This window comes from Poromitra crassiceps (assembly GCF_964638095.1).
Source record: "Poromitra crassiceps genome assembly, chromosome: 10".
NCBI lineage: Eukaryota > Metazoa > Chordata > Actinopteri > Beryciformes > Melamphaidae > Poromitra > Poromitra crassiceps.
Genome location: NC_139631.1, coordinates 14,220,871 through 14,233,251, shown reverse-complemented (window position 1 = coordinate 14,233,251; position 12,381 = coordinate 14,220,871). Strand labels below are relative to the sequence as shown.

At 44.4% G+C, this 12,381-nt stretch overlaps 1 protein-coding gene across 1 annotated transcript in view; it reads right to left on the bottom strand.

Annotated features, from left to right (window-relative positions):
* Nucleotides 1–2,573: 2,573 nt before the first annotated feature.
* LOC310783706 (zinc finger SWIM domain-containing protein 6-like) overlaps nt 2,574–12,381 on the bottom strand; it is a gene marked incomplete at its 5' end in the record, with an annotated part of 92,016 nt that continues 82,208 nt past the window's right edge. Inside the window, 4 exons of the mRNA XM_083644629.1 lie at nt 2,574–6,136; nt 6,717–6,798; nt 8,726–8,889; nt 10,330–10,487. Coding sequence (XP_083500755.1) covers nt 5,271–6,136; nt 6,717–6,798; nt 8,726–8,889; nt 10,330–10,487 — 1,270 coding nt within the window. The 3' untranslated portion in view covers nt 2,574–5,270. The remainder of the gene's footprint in view (nt 6,137–6,716; nt 6,799–8,725; nt 8,890–10,329; nt 10,488–12,381) is intronic.

Below are 12,381 nucleotides of genomic sequence, written 5' to 3'. Positions count from 1 at the left end.
CAGGGGGCTCCAAACAGGCTCAGTGAATGGAAATGAAAAAATATATAGCCTAAATACACATAGAATAGCCTAATGTGTGTGATTTGGTTAAATAGATAGTTCAGAGGTACACTAGTTTTTGGTGGACAATATTTGGTGCACTCTGAAGTATGTCGAACAGTAATATCAGGATAGCTCGGCTCAATTGTTGAATGTCTATCGGATCAAATAAGATGATTATGATCCCATAGGCATCCAGGAGTTGTGCAAAACTAAACAAGTAAACTAAGGAGGGGTGAGGGGGGCATCTGTTTCCAAGCATTAATTGTCTGAGGGGAGGCCCACAGTTTTAGACTTTGAAAACCTCTGACATAGACCATCTGCGGTTCTGCAAGAAAATGCCAAGGCTTCAGTGTGACGCAGTGTGTGTGTGTGTGTGAGAGAGAGGGAGAGTAAGAAAGAAACAGAGAAAGAGAGAGCGAGAGAGAGAGAGTAGTTTTGATGGTGATGGGGAGGAAGAGGGCTTTTGGCATGAAAGGGTCCGGCGTGTGATCATGATGTCATTAGGAGTATACAGTGAGACAGACCGGAGGAGGCTGCTGCACTGTGGAACACCCAGGGGACGTCATTACCACAGGTCACACACACACACACACACACAGGAAACACTCACACACAAACACACACACACAGTATGAGCAAGTGTACGTTTACTCACGAGTAATGCACATGCATGAGTGTTTTTGTACCCACACACACACACACACACACACACACACACACACACACACACACACACACACACACACACACACACACACACACACACACACACACACACAATTTATTGCAGGCAGGGATCCATCACATAACAAATGGACAGTCCTGTCTGGCGTCTTGACAGCAGACTAGTGCTTTTGTTGCTAAACCTGACGCATTCCTCAATATTTAAGTGGACACCTCTATGGACAAATGTGCCTCATTAAGGAGCGTGCACAGATGGACAGCATACAGACACACACACACACACACACACACACGTATGTGGATGGGTGGCTGCAGAGCTCGTGCTGCGCTAAGTTGCGGTGTGTATACCCGCTGTAGCAGTCTGTGCTTCATTACTGTTCACACACAGACAGTTGCAGTGTTTTTGTGTCAATGTTTAATGAGGGGCTGAGAGTCTGGGGACCTTACTGCTGTCAGCCTCTCCTGTAGTCTGGAGCTACCACCTGTTCCCATTCACTCCCTACAGGCCTTCACACACACACACACACACACACACACACACACACACACACACACACACACACACACACACAGTACATACAGATATATATACACACACACACAGTACATACACACACACACGCACGCACACACACACGCACACGCACACACACACACACACACACACACACACACACACACACACACACAGTACATACACACACACACACACGCACACACACACACAGTACATACAGATATACACACACAGAGGTATGTGGACAGGAAGCGACACAAAAATGCGTGTGTACACAAACCTGAACTAACACACACACACACACACACACATATTGTATGCACACAGCCACACACACATACAGTATACAGTATATACACAAACACACATGCAGGCGCACCTGACAAACTATGTGCGCTGATTTAGTCATCCTGTAGCAACGCTGTCAGTGTTGGAAGCATGTAAACAGGTGAATGTGGTTGGCTGAGCTTGGCTGCCTGACAGAAGCTACAAAGACCATATGGGAATATCAATTGATACATTTCATATTCCCCGTCGGCTGGCCTAGATGACAGCGTGAAAGCTGCTGCCAGTGAGTGATCCCTCTGTCTTTCTTCTGACACCGCTGTTTGATGGAGATCTGCACTGTCCTGACTGATAGGCACTCACTGATCTGTTCCTACGCCCACCAGCATACTGTATGTCGGCTGGCTCACATCCCATAATGATCCTCGACCGACTTACGTGAAACTCATGTGTGGCTGTGGATTATTTTTTGGATGCATGACGACATCGTAACGTCATCCATATTGGCCGTTAAAGGCTTCAAGATGAAATATCGGCATCGGCCCGAAACTAACATTTCTGCCTATATGACAGGCCGATATCATCCAAGCCTGTTTAAGTAGGATCAATCTTACAGTTTTGAAAGAAAATGTTACATAAATAAAACAATGTGGCATTATATAACCTAAGTTGACGTTGTTTTCTTATTTTGTCCAGTGAATGTGTACATTTTGAAAAACATTCTATTCACGTCTGCATCTGCCAGTGGGCCATCACGATAAGAGTAGGCATAATAAATGTGTTAATTCCACTACACAAGAGACTTGATGTTCTCTGAAATTAGATGGAAACAAATGTGTCCATGCAAATTCTATATCGGTATCGGCATCAGCAATCGGCCAAAAGCGTTGGAAAATATCAGTATATCGGATATCATAAAAAAAAAAATCCGATATCGTGCATCCCTAGAAAAACTGGTTGCTACAGTAGTTCTTTGTGTCAGTGTGTGTGTGTGTGTGTGTGTGTGTGAATGTGTGTAAGCAGCGTTGGAGAGAGGGTTTAAATATACATTTCAAAAAACTAACTTTTATTAAAACAAAAAGAAAAAAATCAATCATCGACTCATTAACAAGATTATAAAACAGTGATTTAGTTACATAAATAAATTGATATCGGTGTATCAAATCTTAATTTCATAAGCATGTATACATGGGTCATTGTAATAAATAAAATGGGAGAGCAGAAGATTCCTACACAAACAAAACAAACTCAAATAAAAAGAGCTAGAAAGACTCGGAGGAAATGGTTTCTGAAGAGGACGAGAGACACTGGACAACGTCGTTTCACCAGACACACGTGAGGAATTGCTTTGTTAAAGCACGAGTTACACAGCCATTCACTTACTAATTAAGGACACTAAAGCTGGGACCAAGGTGGGTTGTCTCTCACCTCTTGGAACGCGTTTGGTTGTTAGATAGATCTCCTGTTTGGTTACTTTAAAGCGTTAAGACAAGGCAAGAGAAAAGGCTGCTTTTATCTTTAATCAACACAAGATAGAAAAAAATGCACAGGGGGAAGAAATGCATGTAAAAAGAAGGTAAAAACAAACAGGCAAGTCATGATGGAACAGCTGAAGATTGCAGAAGAGACACTGGTCATTCTGTGGTGTTGGAAGAATAGGAGGATGGATGTAAGAGCGGTTAGCCCCTAAACATAGTTTTTAGGCTCTTTTCAACGCCCGGGAGCATATTTAAGTTGCTCATCAATCTTGTATTGTGTTTCCAAACTTATTGACAGATGGGCCTGCAGTGGCCTTCCTTCCTGGCCCTCTATGCTTTTAGGGGGCAGGAACGAAGTAAGACATTGTTTCTCTATACCGACATGGCCGACTTGACTCAACCTGTACTTATGAGCGGATCCAGCGTCTCTTGTGTCAACACACGCCTGGTGAGCCCCCACACACCCGTCAACAAGGTCATTCTTGTCCTCCTGATATGTTCTGTTTTTTAACAAAAGAAACGGACAAATAGAAGACAAAAAGAGAGAAAGAGAAGGAGAGAGAGAGAGAGAGCAAACTACAGCGGCTTCAAGTATTTCACATTACATAGAATACTCTGTATAAATTAGTTAACATATACTTTCAGATCCTCCATATTCAGACATATACTATGGCATATATACAGAGTACAATAAATGCTCGCTCATGTTGTGTCACGTTTTGTCTTTTCCTGTAGTCAGTCGTCCGTCCGCTCGTTCATTTGTTCCACCTTTGTTTCCTGTGTAGAGAAATCCCTGAGAACATTCTGCTGACAATTAGTGAAGGTTCCACACAACGAACTATAACAGTAGAAGTCTAATTTCTATGATTCACATGCACAGAGGGAAATGACACTGGCCTATTCTGAAGATACCATGACTGGTACAATGGTGACTATAGAAGAGATGGTGGAAAGTGACAGAATGACACATCTTCTCTGTGTGTGTGTGTGTGTGTGTGTGTGTGTGTGTGTGTGCTACAGCTAATTTCTGTTGTAAGTACCATTGCTGTCTTGTGAGGGCAGTGACGTACAGCAGAGCCGAATGCGGAAGCAGACTTATCTCCATATCGCCTCATATGCTTGGTCTCACTAGTGGATCTCCTCTGTTTAATTAACACTGTCAGCTATCACAGATATCACAAATATTCCGATAGCATTAACAAATTGGGAGCAGGTACAATACCATATCGTGAGGTAGCCTCCCTCCCCCCCCCCCCCCCCTCCTCCAGGTATAGTTTCTCTATCTCGACTATACAACACGTTTCTTGAAGATATTTAGTCAGATTTGGGCTGCACCTGGCCATAACACATTACATAAATGTCCCAATAATACTTATTATCTTTGCCTAATGTGCCATTACTGCAGAGCTTGCATACTGTCCTCAGTACAGGTACTCATTATGGAGGTGGGTGAAATTACAACAATAACAACAACAAGAGTTAGCTAAGAGCATTGTTGTGTGTAATGAAGCTAATGCCTGGGACCCTGGAGAAAACCAATGGCTGCTCAAGTGCTGCTGCTGCTGCTGCTGCTGTGTGGTGAGAAATGCTGACGGAGGCTTTCTGTCCGAGCCGAGCCGAGCTAAGCTGTGCAGTGCTGACCGGTGCCCAGCAGAGGGCACCGGACAAAGGGAGGTGCTCTGTGTGGTTTAAAGCCTTAAGTTTCTCTTTGAGGATGCCGAGACGTCGTTTTGTGTCTTTTTTGTTTTTACATGAGCGCTATTGTAGAAGGGCTTCAGCCACTTGACAACATATAACTCAGTATAAACTGAAAAAGGGGGAAAAAAACCAAGATGCTCAAAATCATTAAAAAAATAAAGAAACAAACAAAAAGCCATTTCACTTCTCTTTTTCCTCTCGCACACATGTAGAGAAATACACACAACATTCACAACGTGACAAATTTCCTCTCTTCTGAAAAATAAAAACACGTCTGTACACATAGTAGTAATAATAATAATAATTATTATTATTAATAATAATAATAGGAATAATGTTTATAACAATAACAACAGCAAGAACAATAATACCGCGTGTGGCTCTGTTGATTTTTTTGTCATCTTTTCCTTTCTCTTTTTGCTTCATCCTACAAGTCACATCCCTCTTTTTACTTGTCTATTCCATAAGTCCAAAGAAGTTCAAAAGGCAGACTCAAGTTAATAGAAAAGGACTAGAGTGTGTGAGCGGGCGCCTTTTGGCCAAAACCCCCCCAGCCCAGCCCAGCCTCAGCCAAACCTCTCCCTCACCAGCATCATGAGTTTCTTTTTGCCCTTGTAGATCTGTTTCAGGTTGTCTATGAACTGGGTGAACTGAATGTGTCCGTCGTGCGCCATCATGAACGTCTCCCGGGCTTTCCCCAGGAACTCGATGAACTCGCTGTAGTGCCGCGGGCTGATGTGCGTGAGGCGCGAGTGCGTGGTGTTGATGTAGGCCCCGATGGTGGCGTCCAGAAGCTGCCTTAGCGGCGCCTTGTCCAGGGACATCAGCTTCCCAGAGTTCCTCCGGCTGTGCAGCGCCGACACCATGCCCGGGGTCGTCAACGTACACCGCCGCAAAATGTCCGACAGCACGGTGGCGCACTTGACGCTTTTCACCACCAGGGGGATGACTGCCGCCAGCTCGTTCTTCCCCAGCGAGTGGCTGAGCGCGCAGGCCCATAGCACGTCGTTGATGGCCGGGTGCGTGTCCTGGTTGTAACTGAGGTTCAGGTGAGCCATGGCTAACGTGGCCAGCTTGTACGCCCTCATAGGGTAGCCGCGGTGTTCCATGTAGCGCGCGATGGTGAAGAGCTGCGTGTAGCTCATCCCCGTCGCCGCCGCGTCCAGTACAATCTGGTAGGCTGTCTCGAAGGCGATGTGGTCCTTTTCGCAGAGCGTGAGAGCGGAGAGGGCGCAGTTCTGGGGGTCCTTCATGGCACACTGCAGGGCCAGGGTCCGGGCGGAGGAGGCCAGGTTTTCCTGCTGGTGGCAGTCCAGGTGGAGGCGGACGATGGTGCTGTTGGACATGACGGTGGTGGCCACGATGCTGGTGGCCTCTGTGGGGGTGAAGAGGGTGAACCAGCTCTGCATGATGCTGTCCAATGCGTACACACCTGGCCAACACAGACGGAGAAATTCACAAGATCAAAAGCAGCCAAATTGATATATCTACTGTAGATCTTAAAACTAGGGTTGGGAATCGTTTGCATTTTAACGATTCTGATTCCGATTCTGCTTATCGATTCCGGTTCTTAACGATTCTCAATTACGATTCTTTGAGGGGCGGGGTCAAAGCAGGTCACATTCTTATTCCACAGAAGAAGAAATCATATTCATATTATTGCTTGTCGTTTATTTTTACTTTTGTAAACATCAACAGTTTCTCATTTTTGTATAACATTTTAAATTAACACTTTATGGAGCGATCCGTGTCCGCCACTTAATATGTTCGGGTGGGAACTCAGATTTCAAGTATGTTCTGCACGCAAAATTAGTTTAAGAATCAATAAGCAGAATCGATTCCTTTTCTATTCCTTTCGAGTTTTGATTCCTTTGGAATCAGAATGACCAGTTCTTGATGCCCAACTCTATTTAAAACAAACAAACAAAAACAGTTCAGTAGTCAACTGCCGATAACGGATGACATAGTGGATTCATTAATTTTGAAAGTCGGAAAAAGGCAAGACAACTTACCTACTTCAGTGGCACATGTGACTAACCAGCGTACCATCTCTCTCCTCCTCCAGTTTAATGTGGACAGAGTTATCCGCATCACCTGAGGCAGGTGAGGAAGAGAAGGAGAGGCAATGACAGGTGAAGGAGTTGGAGGATGTATTTGTTAGACAGGTGGTACTCAGTGGATCTAGTAACTAAAGGGAAACTACATAAACAGATCTAAGACTTTTAAACAAACTGCACAAAACTAACAACACTGGCACTATTCCAAGTCCATTTTGAATTTGTTCTTTTGTTAGCTAATTCAATCTTGGAACAAAAATATGTGACATTCTCAACAATCTCATCAATGTCAAATCAATAATAATTATTTCCCGTTGTTAGAGATACTCAGGCCTGCTTCGTTTCTCGTTCTTTATTTCTATTTTCACAATGGCTCATATCATGCATGCCACAGTTCTGAGGATGACGACGAGCCCTCAAGCAAGTCTTCCAGAGCAAAGCATGGGAAGATTTCAAGGAATGTGGTGGTAGACTGTAAAATCAACTTGGCTTACTACCACAGTAGTACAAGCTTCCTTGTCATGTCAATCCAGCCACACAATAATAGTGCTTCCAGTCATAATTTTCAAAGTAAAATTAATTTTGAAGAACATTGCATTGGTTTTTTTGAGTAATACAAAATTGCAGAATCAAAATAAAGAATATTATGTAACGAGTACTAAATGAAAACTACTGTCATCACTTCCACTACATGAAAAATAACCTTTGAACGCACGTTGAACCTCACTGATGGTTTTAGACGGACATTAAACAGGATAGTTTCTAAACGCCACAAAACTACAGCCACAAAAACTGAAGAGACACATCCGTGACCATCTCAACAAAAATATTATGTCATGAGTTTCACAAAGATGGTATTTATGGTAGGGCTGCCATTCGGAAAGCGCTTGTATCGAACACGACGCCACAAAGATGGAGAACCTGGTGTTCATCCTTCTTCCTACATCCAGACAGGTTGGAGAAAGCCAAAGCATGCCTTCAAGTCAACCTGCAATGTCCATTACATACTGTAATATTATGGGCAGCCATCTCATGGGACTCATTAGGGCCAATGATTGCTCTGCATGGTCGTATAACAGCCGAGGAAGATGAGGCCGTTTTACAGGACCAAATAAACCCTATGGTGCAAACAGTGTTCCCTCAGGATGTCCCCATAATCCAAGAAGATAATGTCTCTGTGGACACTGGTAACAAATACATTCAAGAGTGCTTTCATGAACATCTGAATGAAGTAAAACGCCTTGCATGGCCCTGCCAGTCGCCAGTTCGAAACATCACTGAATGAATCGTTATGGGGATGTCGATTTCATCCATCAAAGCTACAAGCTTTCCTTCCTGAAGAGAGATCCAACATCACTGTTATCTGTTTTCTTCTTGAGCTGATTAACTGATTAGTCCCCAGAATAATCATCAGAATAATTACCAAAGTAATCATTTGTTGCAGGTACAATATAACTTTTAATTTGATAATATAAAACAACTTTTTGCCCAAAATGACTGTTCACATCCTAAGTGCTCCAAGCTCTATATACGTACAGATTCTATCATGTTAAAGCACAGTCATTCCAAATCATACTTTATTTAATAAGAAAGATGCAATATATCCACACAACGTGGATGGTTTGGATCGACATTCTCCATTAAAATCAGCATATCCAGATGGTCATTTGGCTGGAGCTTTCAATATGTTCAGAATCAGTGCATGATGTACATTGTACACAAAGAATAAAACTCATTTTCATGATAACCCTATGAAAAAAGATCTGTGGCAGCCATCTTAGCCATGCCGTCAGAGACTGAATCAGTGATTCCAACAAGACAATGGTCTTTCTATAGGCTGCAGCTCTGTGGGTATATGCATTGTGCTGCTGTACATTAGGCAAGCCATGCAGTTTTGAGACAGGGCGTGTGAGAGTGTGTGTGTGTGTGTGTGTGTGTGTGTGTGTGTGTGTGCGCGTGCCTACCTGCAGTCCCAGCTCCAGGGACACTTTGAGAAGTGTGATGTCAGGCAAGCTGTCCATCAGAGTGGCGATCTTGAATGCATCCTGTGCCAGTTTGAAGATGTGAGACGAGGAGTGAATGTTCTTCTGGATGGACTCCAGGACTGTCTCCAGCCTGCGACTGTCACCTGGGTGAGACAGAGTAGAGCGGGGATGATTTAGAATAGGATAGCGATTATGGTTGCAGTTGTGTGTGTGTGTGTGTGTGTGTGTGTGTGTGTCTGTGTGTGTGTGTGTGTGTGTGTGTGTGTGTGCGTGCGTGCGTGCGAGCGCATGCGTGTGCATGTGCTCTGGCAATACTATCTGACTATCTTCAACTACATAGAACAAGTGGAGTATGCATACTATATGTGACAGTCTGGTGAAAGGGGCAACACGTAGGCAACCAAGTTTAGATGTTGAAGAACGCACTCAATATAACAATAGTTTTAGGATCACTAAATGCTTTGTAAATTTGTTAGCAAACTAGGCTTGTTCAGGGCAGACCATGTCATCTCCCACTTGGACTACTGCAACGTTCTTCTGGCTGGTCTACCTGCCTCTGCCATCCGACCGTTACAGCTCATTCAGAACGCTGCAGCCCGTCTGGTTCAACCAACCTAAATTCTCTTATGTTACTCCCCTCTTCTGGGACCTTCACTGGCTTTCCATCTCAGCACGCATCACATTCAAGACACCGGTACCTACAGGGCAGTGCACCAGACAGCTCCTCCCTATCTACAATCTATGGTCAGGCTCCAAACCTCACACCGCTCCCTCCGCGCCTCCACATTTGCAGATCGCTTCGCCCCTCCATCGCTACGTGGGCTCAAAAGTCGCTCATCCCGGTCGTGACTCTTCTCGTCCCTGGCGCCACAATGGTGGAACAAAGTCCCCCCTTCTGTCAGGACAGCTGAATCATCAGACTAAAAACACACTTCCTGAACTACCATCCTTTTCTTCTTCTTCTTCTTCTTAAAAATAAAATCCAACTAATGCTACTTATTCCTTCTTAAAACTACTTTCTACAAATGCTACTCTATTTCCTTAAAAGAAAAGTCTTAGTTGACACAGACTGTTTGCAGATGATTTCACTACTGTTGACAAAATGTGCTATTGTACGCCGCTGTGGATAAAAGCGTCTGCTAAATGACGTAATGACTGTTCACCAACTTTCAGGGCGATTTTCTCTGAATGATGCATTTAGGAGTAGCAACATTTAAATAAGCGTATCTTCTTCAACTATGCTCAGATTTCAATGTATGACACCATTTGAAAGCTTACAATCTGTACTTTCATAATTTGTAACAAAAACACCAACCCCTGCCCCTTTGTTTTTGCCTGTGTGTGCTTGTGCGTGTGTGTGTGTGTGTGTCTGTGTGTGCTTGTGTGTGTGTGTGCGTGTGCGTGCGTGCGTGTGCGTGTGTGCATGCGCGCGCGTGTGTGTGTGCGTGTGCATGCGTGCGTGTGTGTGTGCGTGCGCATGTGTGTGTGCGTTTGTGCGTGTGCGTGTGTGCGTGTGTGTGCGCATGTGTGTGTGCGTGCGTGCGTGTGTGTGTGTGTGCGTGCGCATGTGTGTGTCTCTGCACCTTTGGCAGCAGTGAGCATGGTGGAGGCGAGCTCACACTGCTGGGACTCGATGTGGCTGAGGGTGAACCAGCGTGGGTAGCGGTTGGGCACCACGGACACGATGTGGTGCGGTCGCGACAGGTCACCAGACGCCGCCGTCGACTCCAACACCGGCAACCTGACAGAGAGAGACAGACAGCAGCGCAGCGCGGTGAGTGACGAGAGGATCCTTCAAACTTTCATTTCCCATTTGCAAAATCACATTATTGAGTACATGAAGAGACGCCAAAATACACAGTGAATATACGCAGCAATAACTTGATACATATTATATGTGCAAAACAAGACATTGAATAATGTCTTTTTGCCAAGGATGACAAAAAGTTACACTGATCTCTATGTGAGGGAAAAACATTTTCCAAAGGAGATCAATGAAGCAGCATGTTTTATTGTTGTTATAATTAGAAACCAAACAGCTTGTTTCAATCAAAGAATTTCATTCATATAAAAATACATTTGACCACATCAACCGGAGATGTAGGGAGGGAAGAAATGAAGGGCAAAAGTATAAATAGAGAGAATGAGAACAAAGACAGTTCGTCAGAGAGAGGCAGACAGACAGAGACAGACAGACAGACAGAGACAGACAGACAGAGACAGACAGACAGACAGACAGACAGACAGACAGGAGACAGACAGACAGACAGACAGACAGGAGACAGACAGACAGACACCAGCAGTCCTGCTGGAATCATCAAAACCCTACATGTAATTGAAATCACTTCTTTCTCCATTCAGTGATAGACAGACAGACAGAAATGCAGACAGCGAAAAAGTAAGTCTTCATTATGAGTGGCCTGAAAGCATGACTTCAATGATCACAGGGGGATTATAGTTAGCATATCCCTGCAATTTACTTCCAACCTACTATTTAATCACCTAGAAACCAAGGTATAATTAGTATTTTCTTCACTCTAATTGGTCATAATGAAGTCAGAGCCATTGAACACCTGCTAGTAGTGGATGAAGGAGCTCCACTAGTTTCGTCTCTCTCTCTCTCTCATTACACCATCACTGACAGGGCCTAGTCTCCAGACTCTCCACCACCGCCACTGTGGCCAGCTCATCTCCAATTCTGCTTCACTTCTCTCTCCTTCTCTTCCACCTTCGTTTCAAAGGTCTGCTCTCCTTCAGAAGACAGCACAACCTGGCCTCCCCTCAGCCAATCACAAAGCTAATTGAGTCCACGGGGAAATTAAGGAATTCACCTTCCAGCCCCGTAAGGCTGGACACACATCAAACACATGCCGACACACATGAATGAAAGCGCCAACACACAAGCGCGAACACACACACACACACACACACACACCCACACACACACACACACACACACACACACACACACACACACACACACACACACAGACAGACGCAGACATGAGTAAGACACACATGCGCGCACACACCTGCCCTTCTGAAAACACATCAAAGCAACCTCGTAAAAGCAATGTGATGCTAAATGCCAGTTTGGATTTCAGAGCATAGTGCATGTGACACCTGAGCAAAGGCATGTTACAAATAATAATAAAACAAAAATAGCCTCTTCTAAAGTGGGTTTTGCTGGAGAGAGGGCACCAGTGGGAGTCATCGCTAGCCTCTTCTTCAATCAATCAATCAATCAGTTTAATACATGTCCCAGAAGGGCACTTTGGTTCACATCAGGCAGTAGTGGATAATTACAACATCATTACTAGTTTGAGATTAGTAATAAAGGCCCACTTCAGAATTGTAATACATTATTACTAGTTTAAAAAGTAATAAAGGCACACTTCAATATTATTATTCAGTGGGTTTTGCTGGAGAGAGGGCACCAGTGGGAGTCATCTCTTGGAGAGAGAAGGTGACAGGAAGCCAGGGCGAGATGTGCGAGTGTGAACACTGACACTTGGTGAGAAATGGAGATGTTTAGAAGCCCTAGCAACAGCCTGCTTCATTCCACACACATCTAAAGAGCTGCTAAAAGCCTTCCACCACACTGGGGCCTTCTGGAAGATTCCTGGGGTGTAGCA